Here is an 18,171-nt window from a genome sequence, read left to right as displayed (position 1 = left end):
TTGTCCGGAAATAATGACAAACTATACTCATCCTTGTCTTTCAGGTGCGAGTACAGCGTAAGACAAATAAAATTAGACAAAGACAGTACGATTCTCTCTGTATGTGTTTTTAAATAAGATAGTCCCTGACACTAACTACTAGAAGATATGGTCCCTGACCAAACTATAGTCGGTACTGTAAAAAGAATGCGGCTTAGCAGTGGTGGAGAATAATAACGCTCGACGTAAATTTCTGATTCTATATATTTATCAGCAAGATCACAAATATCAACCCTTAATGGTTGCCACCTTCGGAATGCTCGTTTGCAGCTCTTTTTTCATCTGGCAGGCCGATAGTTCTGAATTCAAATATATAACTGTTGCCAGTTATCTCCAAAACGAAGTACCTCCACACATCTGACGCCTATCCGGTTCGAAGGACCAAACTAAGATCACCTATTTGAATAACTTTTTGAATATATAATTCATTGGCATAAATCAAGATTGTATTTAATCTAGTCGGTCGTTAATCATTGACCTCGTTAGTCGTAAATATCGTATATGTAAATGAGCATTATACCTATGTGATTTTTTCGATCTACTCCTGGTAAGCAACAATGCCGTCGGGTGAATATAGAAGATTCTCATTTCGTATCCCTAGTGGTCCAAAACGGAGCCTGACTAAGCCTGTTCGTATATTATATTATAATGAAATTTATTTCATCTATTTTATATAAAAATCTATATTCTATATGCAAACTTAACATAACAACAACAATATACGATGCATAAGGTGTAATGAATTATTTATTATTATAATACCTGCAACCTGCAATCATAACATTCCTTGTGTAAATTTTCCGTACTAGTCTTCCAAACTTATACCTAGTTATTGATCAAACTCCGCAATGTCCGATAATCAGCCGCCGCCCGTACCCAAACAGGTTCGCGTGTATCAGCCCACGTATCAGCTGAACCCAAGAAAGCGATTCAACGTCGAAAAGGTCCAGAAAATACTAGCACAGCTTCTCGACCCGGAGCTAGAGGGGGTCGAGTACAGTGAGAAGGTGGTTCCCGAGTTGTGCGTTAATCTGGCTGAAAGCATTCGCAATGCTGTGAAAGAAGAAAATTATGACAGGTTTCTACTTATTTTTAAATTGTTGACTCGCGCTTAGGCACGTTTAGGCCCCATACGCACTATGCGGCCAGCCGCGTGCGGTTGCGGCGGACCGCTTAGTGCGTTCAGTATTTATGGTTGCGGTTTCATACATTCTTAACCGTCATGCGGCTGTCCGCACGCGGCTAGCTGCTTAGTGCGTACGTAGCCTTAGAGTATGTGCGGAAAGAGAAGAGTCGTGAAATGTATGGGGCCCAATACATTCCACGACTCTTCTCTTTCCGAACAAGACTCTACTATAAAATAGGGTCATTAAAACTGTCACTTTTGAACACCTGCTATGTAATAGGATAATGCCGTAATTATTACATGAAACCATCAGGGTGCCAACAGTGATCCTGTTATTCCTGTTGTACAGTCGACGTCAAATATATGTTTACAAATTAGTAAGGTGCAAAAGTGTAAATATATCTCTGACGTCTACTGTACCGTAGGCATAGGAAATAGTAAGTAGATTATTAACCAAGGGATGACAGTAGGCACCTATTTCTGGAGTGCGCCAATATTCCGAGACTGAAATGGTGCCTTTCACCCGAGTTAAACACTCTACTTTTCATTTCGAATACGAGGAAAGTAAAATACACCTGCATTTTAAAAAACACGGCTATGGAAAACTTCAGTGGTATTTCTTGAGGGTACTTTCAATAATTTAGGTAAAAATATCGTATAGTTATTTATGGAATGGGGATCGAGTTAATTATCAGAGTGGAAATTGTTCAACAAATCTATTTAAAATCAAAATGTTAGTGGCTTATCGTAAAAAGCATGTACTTAGAAAGTACGGTGTTCTACATCAGAAACGTATAATTTCCTGCACACATTTTAGAACCACGACAACCCACTTTCAGAGCATGATTGATTGATTATTTATTTGGCAATAGTGGGTTTACAAAGAGGTCTTAAAACTATTTACAATATGTAACTTTATACGATCTCCGCATTGTGCCTACAAACTGGCATACAAATATTATTTCATCATCAAATATTATTTTCATATCATGAGAAGTGAAAAGCTTAGGTCGCTGCATCTGCATGCACACCGGATGCATATTGGTATACGCAGACGTGGGTGTTGTAATGTAGGTACATACGATTACAACGTGCACATCAATTTTGACGACCAGTTTGGCCTAGTAGGTAGTGGCCCTGCCTACGAAGCCGATGGTTCCGGGTTCAAATCCTGGTAAGGGCATTTATTCGTGTGATGAGCATGGATATTTGTTCCTGAGTCATGGGTGTTTTCTATGTATTTAAGTATTTATAAATATTTACATATTATATATATCGTTGTCTAAGTACCCTCAACACAAGCCTTATTGAGCTTACTGTGGGACTTAGTCAATTTGTGTAATAATGTCCCATAATATTTATTTATTTATTATCAATGCAATCCGTGTGGTGGCGGGGCGTTTAATATGTCTTATAACCAAGCTTGTAAATTAGCTAAAGTGAAACATTATTTTTCTACTACCCAAATATAAACAAGCAACAACAAGCCACGCCATACAATACTTATCCGTGCATGTGCATGCACAATGAATATTAGCCACTTGAGCATTTGTACTACCAGTTTAAGTTATATTCTGGAGAGAAGGAATGATGAATATTAAATTTAATGTCCTAGGTACCGAATAATAGTGAATGTGACCATCTCCCAGCGGCGGCAACAGAGCCTCGTGGCGTCCCACTCGTTCCTGTGGGACTCGGAGCGGGACAACTTCGCGGCCCGCGAGTTCCACAACCCGCACATTCACGCCTACGCGGTCGTCTATGGAATATACTTCGACTAACATTACCTAAGATAGAGCACGTGTGTTGTACACATTTAATAATAACATCTAAACTTAATTTTTTTAAATGTGCCGTCAATATTATACTTACTTTTTTCACTAGATGGCGTTCATAAGTAAATTAGTAGGAACTCTTTTAGTATTAGTAAAGCTACAAAGTATATAATTGTAATCCATATGTACACTATGTATATGCGCCATCTGGTATAGCTGCTATTTGTATGCAATTGTACAGTCAGCAAAATTATTAAGTTAGCACCCCTAAACACAAATAAGTGTGCTAATACTTTTGCTGACTGTAGGTAGTGTAGGTACGACGCGACGGTTACTTCAGTTGTCTGTGTCAATGACACTCAGAAATGGTTTCTAAAGGGCATGGCACACTGCTACCGATTCGCACGTCACTTCGAAGTTTGAGCGAGACAACGCAATGCGCGTATTATAGCGACATCCCCCTCGCACCTCGGAGCGACATGCGAATTGCAGTGTGCCATGCCCCTAATTATTGAATATGTAAATCTCTAGCTCCAGATCGAAGTCAATCATGGCACTATGATTACTATTTTGTTGTTATTTTTATGTGTTACGTAAGTGCCATGAATAAAAAAATTAAACAAGACTATGCCCCCGTCGTCTGTCTTTAGATTGATTGTATACCTATTTGCAGCGGTGGATTTGCACTCTTGGCCGCCCTAGGCCCGGCCTACTGGGCCTTAGGGCAAATTCGCCACTGCCTATTTGTAAATGTTTATTTGGTCTGTTTCTTTAGAACTCAGGGTGCGTTGAGTTCTAGAATACCTCTTGTGTGTGACTGACAGATCACCTGATCAGTAACGCTCAGAGACATGTCAAATGCTACACCTGGCGTTATACCTTGAACTTGCTTGAACTAATGCGCAGTAAAATGCGCTATTTTTAAATCGATATTTACAGGCTTGTACAAGGATTTCATCGATTATTTTCTAGTATGTATAACTTCAGTCTTTGAACTAGCCGTATGCTTGTCAGAAACACGATGGCTCATCTTTTTCTCGATAGATTTTTGCTTTGGAAATATGCTTAAAACTGTATTTATTTCGATATTTTAGAAGTACTATGATGAATATCAATATGAAATTTACTTCATTCAATAGCTTTTAAGTAACTCTAACATTTTGCTTGTCAGTTTATCGATGCGTTAAATTTTTCATTCATAATTATGAATTCAACATTTTGTCTACTAAACGTTACCCTGCGCGGCAATACCGTCAGTACGCCAGTACGCCCGTGACCACTGTCAGCGTCGGACCTGTGCTAGTTTAGCGGACGTTACATAAAACGGATAATCACACTATAAATACACAAATATGTTATACACACAATGTTTTCATCACTCTTACGAAGAAAAAACTAATTTTTAAGCTAATTGATTCTTAAATACGGTGACATTTCAGACATCCATCCGTCATATTATCTTTTTTGACAAGTTTTACACACGCACCTGTCCGGCATACAGCCACGATTAACCAAATGATGAAATGGTGCCTTGCACCCGAGTTAAACACTCTACTTTTCATTTTTAATACGAGGAAGGTAAAATACATGTACATTTTAAAAAACACTGCTAAGTATAAAATTCAGTAGTACTTATTTCGTGAGGGGTACCTACTTTTAATTATCAATTTAGGTAAAATAATATTTTAAATTGCTATTACAGTAATAATCAAATTGAATACCTATTTTTAAACGTAAACAAATAAAATGATTCCGCTTGTTTAATTTATATAAGTCATTATATTGGAACAGCTTCATTTTTAACACATACAGGATGCAGGAGATATACTGGATTTAAATATGTGGGATTTAAATAGTGCTTAGTGAAAGGAACCATTTCACGTTTTTGTGGAAGTGCTCAAATGGCTGTAATAGTTTATGTTATAAGTGTTGAATTTTGTTTGGTATTTCTGGTTTATTAACTTTCATATGGTATACACTTAAGACTTTATTTACAACATTTATCAACTATTTTACCCTTCAAATTCCATTCAAAATTTTGCAAGTACTCGGTTCGGAAGTTCGTATATATTTGTACCTCTCGCCAATATTTTTATTTCACTGGTTAATTATTCTGTAAATTCAAGAATGTCACTAAATTCCATTTTTGATAATGTTAAACATAAAGTCCTTTGTAAAAGTTTGGTATAATACTTTTATACCATGCTATTTCTGTTTTGTATGAAATGAAAACTGGTGACATTTTATTTCTTTTTTCAAGTATAAATTTCGATGACACTCTGCCGTCAATTTCAGGTCTCAGCCAATTTTACCTTCTTCTTTAAAACCTTGGACCTTGTTATGTCTTTGTGATGTGCTTTTACTATTTTTCCTGCCAATACAAAATATAAGTGGAAAAATCGATCGAAAGTTTCACAAAATATATTTTCTTCATTTTTGCATTAGGGTGCTTATGTGTAATATGTATATATTAAAATAGTTTATTTTGAAATGAATCACTAGTCAAGGCCTATAGTATATCCCTTCAAGTGGCAGAAGCCAAAACGTAAAAAGTAGTCACGTGGCGGGGCCCCGTCGGGTGTTCAGCGCGGATTTAGAGAATATTACAAATTCAACTATTTAAGCTTATCTATGTATAAAAGTATATATTGAAGCATATATCGTTAGAATAAGCACTAAATACGCTATTCGAATAGAACAATTAAATTATTGTCTTCTTCTTCTTGGTCCCTCAATGCTGAGGATCGTGACATCATGTCCTTCTGTTGAAGTTATCCTTGTTGTTGTTAAATTATTGTAATGTTTATGCATTTCGCCACATGCACCTAACTAATCAAACCTAGCAACAGTGACAGTTTTCCAGTTTCCTTATTAAAAATGACTACCACCACAAAACAAAGTTATGATTGGAGGTAATTGTTAATTAATTTTCTACGTAGGGCTTAAAATTCAAAGGTTAAGTCATAAAAAGTGCCCGTGAGGATACGGATTTTTTTTAACCACGTATTCCTGAGGTCATAAGAAGAATTTCATGTACAAGTTTAAGTCAATTCCGCAAAAAAAATTGTTTTTTTTTTTACTTTTTGTATGGTTTTAAACATATTTAGTTCATGTTCTTGGAAAATTTATGGATTAATATAAATTGGTACATTTTTTTTTCGTAAACATTAGTCTATTCAAATGGTACCTTGTGACTTTGATATCTGTCAAGAAGGTAGTCTAGACTTGGTCCCAAAGTGGCGACTGGCGACATAGCCATCAAAAAGGCGTTATGCACTAAAACACAACGAAAAATATTTTTTTTTTAATTGGTATTAACTCTGAAACTAGGCGAATTAAAAAAGTTTATATGACATTTTTGCCTCTAAATACGATCCGGAATATACTGTTAAAATCTTTCCGTTTCCTCGAGGGTACCGTGTATTTACAAAATAACCGCTTTAAAAATCAAGACAGAACTCGACCTAGGCGTTCGATCCCGGATGAACGGTCCTTAGCAACCAAGCGTTAACAAGCGTGTGTATGTATGTTTTCCTTGTCTAACTTGCTAGCTACTTTTGGGCGCTAGAAGAGCGTAAATATACTTCAAAGCCTTTAATTTTGCCACTAAATATGGCAACACCTCACTAACCACCCTTTGTTGGCCGACAGCTTTCTGGCTATCGCATCGACCCGTGAGGGGTGGGCCACCACTTGAAGGGATAAATAATATAGTTGACGATAAAATAATTTTGTTCATCGGAAAGTTTTGTATGTTAATTAACTTTACGGAACAGGTCTTAACTGTACTTCTTTCCAAAGGAAAACAATACTCATTGAGACAATTCTAACAACCTCAAACGCAATTTGGTTGCGATATTTTGACACAGAGTTCCTATGGCCACCTCCTCTCTCATGCATCAGATCAGCTCGATGGTACCATAATATTTCATTGTCACCCTACTTACATATGTATGCAGATTTTCAACTTCATCTGAAACCTCAGTGGGTCAAATATACTTGTAATATTTGATTACAGACAGAGTAGACAGACAACAGACTGATTCTTTATTAGACATTAATTAAAGTCAGTCAATTATACTCATTACTATATAACTTCGAAGTAGTAGTAGTATAAGTGCATTTTTGCCATTATAAACTTTAAATAATAAATAATAATAGCAGTTTTCTCGACCTTTGCATTTAAAATTTATAATCGTCTTCATTGTCGTCAATTCAAAAAATAATATAGAAATATTAGTTACAGTTAGAGTCATGGTTCTTTTTTGAGAAGATAGCATAATTTATCTACTTTTTGGAGTTACATATGCTTGTGCATACCTTATGCTTATGTTTTCAGTTATCTCAATACCAGCAAAAACATGCTACCTTTTTACGTTCACTTCCACAAATTACTTAGCTTTGCTAGTATTCTTCCTTTTTTCACTACTTGCCCGAAATTGACTTCTATTGCATTTTTAAGGTCAACAAGGACCCGGGTATGTCCTTAAACTACGTCCAAAAGAGAGGTATGGGCAATGTGAATGTCATCTCGCCTTGTGTGGTAGGGCACAGCACAGCAGATGTCATTCCAGATCTAGAGCAGAGCCCAACTGGGGAAGTGCCTCCACCTTACAGAAAACCGCAGCCAAATAACACTTGACCCTACTCATAGTGTTGTGTTCCTGCCGGTGAGTAAGGTTGCCAGAGCTCAACGAGGGGGGTGGGGTTAGGGTCGGCAACGCGCATGTAACTCCTCTGGAGTTGCAGGTGTACATAGGCTACGGAGACTGCTTACCATCAGGCAGGCCGTATGCTTGTTTGCCACCGACGTAGTATAAAAAAAAAAAAAAAACTAAGTTTTGAATAGGTATCTATATATGATTTAAAGCAGACAGTTGTAACTTTTGTCTGAATTAGTAAGTAATATTATTTCGACACAAAACGATTTGGTATCATTTTACTAGGTTCTCAATTTGCCGCGGTATACTCTAGTATTATATATAATTATCAAATTTTTAATTTCATTAAGTTTAAATCATAATCAATATAAATTTCCGGAAAAGATCCCAGAACTAACAAACCAGAATACGGATGGCGTCAGAATAAGGACGTAGGCTTGCTGCGAGCGCGGCGCGCGGGGCGCCCGCCTGCCTGCTTTACCACTTCGTCTGCTTCACCCCCTCAAAAACCTAAAATCTGTCTATAAGAGCGCCTTAAGTGACTTTATTAGGGTCGGTTGCACCAAATTAACCGTCTGTCACCGTTAGTGTTCTCTAAATTGTATTGTATGGAAAGTTACATAGTTCACTGCCGAGTGACGTTTGCCAGTCCGTCAACTGAGGTTCGTGCACCTGGCCCATAGTCTATAATATTATGTAGTATGTAGGTACGGTCAAGTCCGTAAATATCGGTACGACAAAAGTGCCAAAAATATGTATATACGACTTTATTACCCATACATTAAGGTAGTGTATACATATTTTTGGCAATTTTTTCGTATCGATGAAATTGAAATAAATAAATGTTTATGTGTACCGAAAGTACCGGGATTTCCCGGGATTTTGAGCCCTGCTAAGAACCGGGAATTCAATTAGAAAATCCCGCTATTAGGAATTATCCCGATACTTTCGGGAAATATTTATAAGCAGCGTTTTTTTACTATAAATTACATTTTGCTATGTTTATTTCATTCAAATACTTATAAAATCGTCGTACAAAAACGCACGATTCAAAACGAACAAGCGCGTAGTTACAATTTAAGCAACCACTAACTATTAGCAGGTGGCAGCCTTAGCCACGGCGATAATCACCCCCGCCCCGTCCCATTGTCATTCGGTCATCGCTTATCGTTCGTCTATTACCTTATTATTATTTCGATTTTCGAAAATATGTAAAATATTGAAGTAATAGTCTAATAGAGTAACTAAACTACTTCAACACTACCTGATCATTGAAATTTTTTATTGTACCTTGAAGCTGTTATTGGCAAAACTGTGATTTAATTAATATATTATTTATAGTGTTAATAGCTAAGACTGATATATTGTAAAATATATTGGTTCTTCTTCTTATAGTTGAGTTGGGAGCCCATACTTAAAAAGTACGCAATTATAGTTTGCTATACGAAATTTTAAATCACGCATTACAGTCGACGAGTACAAAAATAATATTATCATAATAATAATATTGTACTGTTATGATAATATTATTTTTCTACTCGTCGTTCTTTTTCTTTGTTGTTTGTTCGGGGCGCGGGGTCACACGGAGTTTAAGTCTTTTGTACTACATTTTTTTATTTATTTAATCATTTATTTCAAGTCACTTTAGACTCATAAGTATGTTAGTATGAACTTACAGCTATGTTAATATGTACAAACTTATCACTAAATAATTACTAGGACAGCTATGTTTCTAGAAGCACCTACTTTGTGGTTAGACATAATAGGTACTTCTAGAAACATGCATGTCATCACAATGCCTCAAATATGGGCAGTCAAACCTCTCGGCAATCGAGCGCAGGATTGGGTTGGGGCTGGCCCGCACCCGGCGCACCAGGGATGTGCATCGTTTGCACATAGTTGTGTAAAAGCAATCTACGCGCGCTTCAGCAAACATCCCTGATGCGCTACAGAAGCGGGGCAGCCCCACCAATACCCGGAACGCGTTGTTATATTGAACCCGAAGGGCCCCGTAGGCCCGCTGAGTGTAGTACGTCCATAAGCTGCACGTATACAGGGAGGTGCAATATGCTCTAAAAAGAGTTAATTTCACCTCCCTAGTACAGCGCGCAAACTTACGCGCAATCATGTTTGCCCTTACCGACAGGGCCCTCCGTTCGCCCTCGATATCCATGTTATCTTTTAAACTTTTATACTACGTCGGTGGCAAACAAGCATACGGTTCACCTGGTGGTAAAGTTTCCGTAGCGTATGAACGCCTGCAACTCCAGAGGAGCATGCATAATTTTTTTTTCTACTGAGATTTTTATTAATAATTTAGGTTTTATAGTAAAAAAAAAAGAATTATTTTAGATGACTCATAGATAAAGTATTGTATACAATAGAGATATAATCAAGCGTTTCAATCTCGTACCTTAGGCAACTTAGCAAGCTTCGTTGCCTAAACACGGTACTCGACTGAAAAGCATTCTAATATATCACGATTGTTTAAAATACAATATTTCTAAAATTGCGTTTTTTGCATTGTTTATTGTGATTATACGTAGTAAAAGAAACTCGCATTATTAAATTATAAATTTATAATACAAAAAGGTGTAAAATCGCAAAATGCTGTCGTTTTATTTAAAATTATGAAATAATTAGTCCAGTTCCGAAAGTACCGGGAAATCCCGGTTCCATTTTCCACCGGTACCGAAAATCCCGGTTCTTTAAAACAGTACCGGTTCTGCAATCCCTAAATTTCAGCATGCCAGCAACGTTATTAAGCGACATTTTTAAATAACGTCTTTATTCCGTTTGCGCTTAGGTAGAAAATAAAATGTATAAAACCATCTGTCAATCACACACTGATTTACCTGCATATCTACATTATAGGATAGAGGAATGGAGGGTTTATAAAATAAAAGACTCTAGTAAGCATTTTTACAGATCATACATATTTATTTATCCATTTCATAGTATAGATATCACACTGGCCCGCCCTTATAAAAATAAATGTGTAATACAATTAACGACCCAGCCTCTGACGGTGCCGGCGCGGCGGCGCGACTCTGCTCTCAATAAATATTGGCATCAAACCTAACCTACAACAACTTTGGACACGTTCTGCGCCGCCGCCACGCCCGCAACACTCCCTAGTGATCGGTTCAGTTAGCTATTCTTACAGAGGAAATCCAAGGATAAATCTAAACCATTATACAGGTCGATATACACAAGATTTAATAATAATGATATATGTTTACATTACAAGAAAATCGCAGGTATTTGACACACAAAGCGACGAATAGGTTAGAAATAGATATTGGTCCGAGACACTGAAGCGAGTATCCGCGTACAATAAAAGACGAAACTAGCACCAAGCCACCGTACAATAACCAAAGCATCATTCGTGACTATAGTCGAAATACAAAAGCTAATGAGTCAGTCTGGATCCAGCGGGCAGCGACGCCTCGCGCAGCTCACAACCGTAACCGGCAGGCAGGTTCTGTTGGGACGTTCCGTTGGCTACCCTTTACATCAACTACGGCGCTCCGACGCGCTCTCCCTAAATGTTACAAAAGGGTAAAATGTTTATAAAAAATCCTAACGAGTCTCTCGCAAGCAGAGCGGCCGGCGCGTCACTTGAGCACTGCGGCGCCCGGCGCTTCCCGACTACCCATGCATGATATGTTAGTGTGTAGTACTGGGTACACATACTTAGAACCATACTGTACATTATGGCGGTAAAACATTACTTACAACCTTACAAAATTAGGGTACATAAATTAACACTAGGTCATATCAAAAAGAAATGCAGTGAATATCTGTATCAAAATATTATCCTAATTTTATATCGTGTGAATGCGTTTTGTGATTAGATATGTGATATTTGTGTGTAAAGATACATAAAAAGCTTCTTAGAAAGAGATAGTCATAGTACGTGTATAAAAATATGACTTATTCATTTTAAATGACGGCTTTGATCCCGTCCGAGTTATCCAAGACCCTGCTGACGGCCACCAAAATACAATTTTGATAAGTATTACAAATATTACAAGCTCTCCCCGGGAGGCGGGAGCTCGGCCGGGCCGGGCGGGCCGCGTCGGACTGGGTCGGACCGGGTCGGACCTGGTCGGACCGGGACGGACCGGGCCGGCCTGGACCAGCCGGGCCGGCCGGGCCGGGCCAGACCCCGCGCCTCACAAGAAAGCAATACTAAATAAATTCTGTCAACTCTTTTCTTAACTAGAAAACGATTTACAAAATTTCAAGTATAAAAATATGAAATAAATGCATTCAGAGCTCAAATAAAAATGTCATGTTTAGGTAGCTCAAAAACACCGCAAAATATCTAGCATACTACAAAAATATCACACGTAACGTTTTCATTGGTTCGTTCCATAGAGTAGAGACGACGGCGCGCGGAGCCCGGGCGGGAGGGTCTCGTGGGCCACATTTTAAACATTTACTAATAAAATATTAAAGCTTAACATACATAAAGATTAAGCATCTCTGCACCTTACATATAGGTATAATAGCCATTCAAAATAACTGCAGATTAAAATATCTCATCTTAAAAATAAAGTCTTAAACGTTAAACTATAAAAAAAATCGTAGAAAAATTGAAAACGATCCTAATTTAGGCCAAATTAATCTGAGAGTAAGGATTAAAAAATATAATTATATTAAATTTCGCTGTCGCATTCGAAGTATCTATCCAGATCGCGTAACCGTACAATAATTTACTGGGGAACTAAAGATAAAAGGTAAGAATGAAATTATAAGTATAGACGGATTAACACTAAGTAAGAACGTGTACGACATAGGTCGGTCCTCCACTGGGTTGCAGTGAACGTTATTATAATGCTCCCTTCTGAGGCATCGACCAATCTCGTATGCAAGCTTATTCATATAGACGAAACATAATAAACATCAGGCAACATAGTATAGACGGACGGCGCGCGCTCGCGGCGGCGCGGCGTCAAACGAACAGCTTCAACTATAAAATAATCAATTGGCGGTGGTTTATCTGGTCCTGTCCTCGGGGGAGACAATTCAGCTCGACTCCTTCTCCTTGTCCTTGGACTCTGTAGACAAAGTTAAGGAAACAATCGATAAGTCTAATGAAGTTTATGTATTATAGTCTGATTTGCCAGACATAGCTAACTTAATATTTCGTTGTTTTATATTACGGCAAAACCAGTTAATATAACTGGTAAAAATAGACTTAAAAGTTAAAATAAATAATAATATCTAATCAAATATTGTGGATTGCCAGGAGTCAGGATTATATTATTTTTGAAAGTTATTTATAACTTAGCTTAACTTTTATTTTTGTAAATATTTTTGGTCGGCCCTTGTTTGTGTACATTGACATCTCTTTTGTGCGTGACATTGTTTTTTTTTCTTTTTCTTTTGTTCTAATGTTAAGTTCTAAACGATATTTTAATTGAAAGCCTTTGTTTTATCTTTTTGTGTAAAATACTAATAAACAAGTCAGGCTAAAATTAATTAAATAAACATATTCTTCAATATGCTTTATAGTATTATAGTCTGTATCTTAAGGTATTTAAAAAAGGTAAACAAAGCTACCCTCAAATGGCTCCTTAAGGCAGTTGGGGGTAGATGAAAACATTACATGATCAAATAATGTAGGTTTAAAGTCAGGTCGTTCAGTGACAGATCCAGGCGGTTTTATATTTGGATGGTTAACCAATAAATATTAAAACTACCCGAAAATGTACAAATTGTTTGTTTACCTTTTTTAAATACCTAAAGATACAGACTATAGGTACTCAGCCTATGATAACTAAAGTAGGTATATTTATAACTAAACGATTTCATTACCGCGCTTTATCACGCAATAAACGGCTTTTAATGGGTTCTTCACTTAATAGGCAATGTAGAAATGATGATATGGTTGCAAGATGTTATTAACTTATTATCTATACACAACCAAGTCCATGCTTCGTTACTTTGTTTTCAACCACCTTATAAACTGCATTATTTATGGGATTCAATGCCCACAATCCCTCGATTCATTCAATAAGTAGGTACTCTGATATCTTTTCTATAGAGGGTTGTGGGCAGTGAATGCATGGATAGCTAATATCTTGTATAAATACGCATAAAATACTTAATATATATTTAAGTATAATTACGTTTCACTTCGGAAATGAACGGAGATATTACCTAGACACAATATCTAGGTATTCCGCCGTAAATTCCAGAAATAGAAACATAATCTTAGGTCTAATTTATGGAGGTCCTCGACCCGGCTTCTCATGACCTGTCTGGCTAAACGTACGTCACGTCACGCACCAAGAAGACAGTAAGAACTACCTAACGTCTTGCATTCCATAACGGTCAAAGCCTAAAAGTTAAGTAACAGTTTTCAAGAGGTAAGCTTAAATAATATGCATCTGTTTTCATTGTGATATTAACTCACGTATATTTCCACACCCTGAGTAAAAGGGGCTAGTAATTTTTATAAAAGCACCATGACCTAAACAGTACAATTCATGCTAATACATATTATGTTTAATATCCACAAACTAGAATAACATGATAGGCGGTCGGAGTCTGATAGTTTTTCCGACCATTTTGTTATTGATACAGATTGCTGGGTCCGTCTACGCAAAGCTGCATTTTCAGTTTTTTTAATCATGGTTATTATCTTAAAGTTTTATCCGCCATACTATGATGAATGAGGTTTCAATAGATAAGAATGAATAATGTTTTGTATACAGTAGGTATTGTAGATATAATTATTGCAATCCATGGTACCCAGAGAATACATCGAATTTGATTTAATCACGCTTGTTTGTTTTAATATCAAGAACCGTAGGTCGTTCTTCTCAATGTAAATCTGACTCATCAATCTCATCATCAGAACTGTCACCGAAGGTGTCATCTCGCCCTTAAAACATTTAATACAGCTGCTCCCAAGTCGTTTCATCAATTACGCGTCGCGATATGCTTAACGAGTTCACCAGGAAGGCCGATTATGAGCAGTGTTTAGTAACAAATTCCTCTATGTCATTTGCCCCCTGATGTCTAGTCTTAAGCGGGCCATTATGAAGTCATTGTATTATGTCGTAGGCAACTACTAGATCTAGATGATAAGCTTAGAAAAGTATACAAGCAAATTATGTACTTCAGGCAACGCTAATCAAATGAAGTAACGAGAATTGCCCTATAGATGGTATTTTATCTGAGATTACCCACATGATAAATGAAACTAAGGTTTGAAAGTTTATAACGTAAAAAATATACCGAGAAGATAATAAAAATACAAGTAGTAGAGTCGACGCTAAAGTTAAGGTTACATTTTTGCACCTAATTTTGTTAAGGCGAGAAATGTACGCATACCTTTATGTCGACCTTACTCGATGTAACGAGACGCATGTTTAGCCAGTGCGTGCGTAGATAGTATAAAATACTTAAAATATAAGCGTAACTCAAAAAACGCATAAAATACTAGTTACGATGCGAAGCCTCTACGCATACGCATGCGGCCAGTGGATCGGGACCTACCTTCGTCGCTGTTGCCGTTACCGTTAGTAAGCGGCTCGTCTTCTTTCTCACCGTTCTTGTCTCCGTTCTCGGCGGGTTTCTCTTCCTTCTCCTTGTCCTTCTTCTCCTCGGAGCTCTCCTTGGCGGGCTTCTTGTCCTTGCCGGATTTCTTCTCCTTGGCGGGTGTGGCGGGCTTGGGCTTCGGCTCCAACGACGGGTCGAGGACGAGCTTGCCGATGTTCTTGCGGTCGTGCATCTTTTGCATGGCTTCGCCGACCTATGCAAAGTTTCCTTGTCAGTTATAGCTGAATATATTTAAAAGCACCCTCGATATTATGTGTATATTTTATTTTAGTAGCCGTAATTAGGACTGGTAGTAGAAGTAAAATAAAATACCTATGTTAATTAGTACCACTTGGAATACAACATTACCCAGAAAGAATTTGATGACTCTTTAGTCCTCACGATATTCTCAAAAACTAGTCAAGATCTTAAGTTAAGCTTTTAAGTAAAACCTAGAGGCGATTAAGCTGGAGTGCTGCAGCAGGCGCCGCAAGCCCAACTCGTCCAACTTACATCCTCCAGCGCCCAGGTGGAGTCGACCAGTGGCTTGACTTTTCCGTCGAGCCACAGCTGGAACACGGCGTCGACGGCGCGGCGCACGTACTCGGCGCGGCCGTGCTGGAACAGCAGGTGCCGCAGGTTCAGGCCCGCCAGGCTCTTGTTCTCGTCGAACAGCTTGATCGGGGACACCTTGTCCACTTGCCACCACTGTCAAACAACGGTTTAACGTTAATGTATGTATTTAAAAATAAACATATTTAAAGTGCATAAATAAAGTGAATTGCCAGGAGTCAGGAGTAAACTAAATCAAATGCCGCGATAATTTTGCGTGGAATTTAAAAGTCGCAACATCATAGCTTGGAAATTAAGCAAAGCTCACGTAAAGGTGTGGCCTAAATTTATCATACGAAGGGATACCATTGCGGAAAATGAGGGTGAGGGGTTGACTAATACACTTGTGACATTTGTTGACTAACCGGTTTTGCGTTGATTTTCGATCACCCCATAAGTATTTTTTTAAAGTAACAAATGAGATTATGGGTATTAAATTTATCGTTCGTAAATTTTCAATGATAATATAATATATTATCTAGAACACGACACTACAACAAGACCACGAATTATTGCATAGAGCTCTATCACCCGCCCTATCGCGAAAAGCTCTTAACAGTTGGCACTGTCAAGGAACTAGAAGTTTATGGACAATTATATTCCACATAGAAAGTAAAGTGTACCACGCAACCGCGCATTTGATAACATCAATGGAGGCTAAGCCATGAACGCGGAATTTTAATGGGCGAGTAGGTACTACAGAGAGATATCCGATTTTATTTTAGTCTGACGCTCGCACTGACGACTGATAATAACAGGGCTCGAGCTTCAATGCTGGCAGAACAAGTAGATTACTATCTATACGTGCGGTAATATACCACTAATACTAACGTAATGTGCACGAATGTTAACCTTACACCATAAGTAGGTACCTTACAAAACACCATTTTATGATTGCGTTAACTTTGTGTGCTTCGTATCATATTTTGTTTTACAGAACTCGAATTACTTATTCTTCCATAACAGGTAGATACCTTTTAAGGTTTGGCGAAACTTTGTTAATCGAAAACTTACGTGCCTACATATCAACCTATCTATCGATTGTGCACCTTATGAGACTTAAGATCGCAAGGCTTGTAACACGTAAGTAGTGCTTAGTACTTTGATGCTAAGGTTAAGCTCTTTTTTTTTATAATAAATATCTTTGAAAAAAAAAAAAATGAAAATGAAAATGATTTTATTTCATAAATGTTGGGTACACATATGACAAACAAGGTTGGGTCTTCCTAGTAGGTAAGAAATACCTGTGTCAGGAAGTCCCGCTCCTCCATAATAGACAGTGGTTGTTTGTAACAATTGTAACTCTATAATTAATTATCTATAACTTAAAAACTAGAAGTACTTATTACTCATTACGACGACAGAGCAGTTGTAGTAATAATAATAGCCTTACGGCTAAATAGGAACCTGTAGTTGGGTGCGTCTGTGTGTGCGTGATAGTGATTGTGTGTGTGTGTGTGTGTGTGTGTGTGTGTGTGTGTGTGTGTGTGTGTGTGTGTGTTTGCGCGCGCGTATGTGTCTGCGTGTGTGCATGTAAATGTTTAACTAATGTTACAATTTCATTTTATGTTATGTACTTGCTTAAATAAAGAATAATTATACAGAATTACACAGTTTGTTTTATTTAGCATAGATTTATAATTAGTTAAGGGCAAGATTAAGTAGAAGTTCAGTGTCTTCATAACTAAGTATCTTCAACCATTCCACTACGGATTTTTTACAATTATGTATTCTCTGTTCGTGTATATTAATTTTTACATTTATTTTGTTGTAAAGGTAAGCGGATTGTGTCTTGTACTGCCTTTTAGCAAACAAGGATTTATATGTTGTGAGTGGGGCAACAATGTTCATTCGTCTTCTTGAAGGCTGCGTAGGAGTGAATTTTAGCGTTTGGTGTAATTTTAGTATTGTACGGAGGACATACAGCCTTCGCATAGATAATAGGCCACTAGTCTGATACAGTTCATTTGTGGGAAAGCTGTATGGCCTGAAGTACATTACTTTTAATAAACATTTATTCAGTAATAAAGGATAAATATTTGCTTACGTTTTTGTTTACATAGATATAGTTATTAATTAACTTAGCAAGTAGATATAGCACAGTACAGTTACATGGCCAACTCCAGTCCCTAAGTCAATATAATAAGGTGTAGGTACACTTGGTCAATTAACTGCACTGTTTAGTAAAGATTACAATAAAATAATATATGATCAACATTTCATGAATAAAGTAAGCTACATCTGTTCCCCGTACTAGTATTCAACTGTATCACGGTGGAAACAGGATTCGCCATCCTCTATTTTCAATATGTTAACTTTGTTTACAATCAATAAGCAACATCATGTTATCAGTTAAGTTAAATGTTGCCCGTAAACGTGGGTCGCTTGACAAAAAACCGGA

At 37.4% G+C, this 18,171-nt stretch overlaps 2 protein-coding genes across 3 annotated transcripts in view; one reads left to right on the top strand and one right to left on the bottom strand.

Moving 5' to 3' along the window:
• Window positions 1-527: 527 nt before the first annotated feature.
• LOC133527410 (dynein light chain Tctex-type 5-A-like) lies at window positions 528-3,577 on the top strand. Its single transcript, XM_061864412.1, has 3 exons — window positions 528-668; window positions 924-1,117; window positions 2,781-3,577. Exons 1-3 carry the CDS (start codon window positions 597-599, stop codon window positions 2,944-2,946), a joined length of 432 nt encoding a protein of 143 aa, XP_061720396.1. The 5' UTR covers window positions 528-596; the 3' UTR covers window positions 2,947-3,577.
• A 6,937-nt stretch (window positions 3,578-10,514) lies between these two features.
• Window positions 10,515-18,171, bottom strand: part of LOC133527395 (synaptic vesicle membrane protein VAT-1 homolog-like) — a 44,837-nt gene continuing 37,180 nt past the window's right edge. Inside the window, exons 7-9 of one of the 2 annotated variants that reach the window (XM_061864378.1) lie at window positions 15,672-15,866; window positions 15,117-15,372; window positions 10,515-12,667 (exon numbers count right to left, since the gene is read on the bottom strand). In XM_061864378.1, the coding sequence (XP_061720362.1) occupies window positions 12,636-12,667; window positions 15,117-15,372; window positions 15,672-15,866 (483 nt within the window). In that variant the 3' untranslated portion in view covers window positions 10,515-12,635. The remainder of the gene's footprint in view (window positions 12,668-15,116; window positions 15,373-15,671; window positions 15,867-18,171) is intronic. The other variant, XM_061864379.1, reaches the window with a different exon arrangement.

Source organism: Cydia pomonella, chromosome 18 (genome assembly GCF_033807575.1).
Source record: "Cydia pomonella isolate Wapato2018A chromosome 18, ilCydPomo1, whole genome shotgun sequence".
In the NCBI taxonomy this organism is placed as follows: domain Eukaryota; kingdom Metazoa; phylum Arthropoda; class Insecta; order Lepidoptera; family Tortricidae; genus Cydia; species Cydia pomonella.
The sequence above is the reverse complement of the archived record's forward strand: the minus strand, read 5'-3'. Positions and strand labels throughout refer to the sequence as shown.

What these genes read in the sequence shown, in the direction of transcription:
- LOC133527410 (XM_061864412.1), top strand. Translation starts at nt 597, where the DNA reads ATGCCGTCGGGTGAATATAGAAGATTCTCATTTCGTATCCCTAGTGGT. An exon ending in AACGGAGCCTGACTAAGCCT is followed by an intron (nt 669 to 923) that starts GTTCGTATATTA and finishes GTACCCAAACAG; the next exon opens with GTTCGCGTGTATCAGCCCAC. An exon ending in AAAGAAGAAAATTATGACAG is followed by an intron (nt 1,118 to 2,780) that starts GTTTCTACTTAT and finishes TTAATGTCCTAG; the next exon opens with GTACCGAATAATAGTGAATG.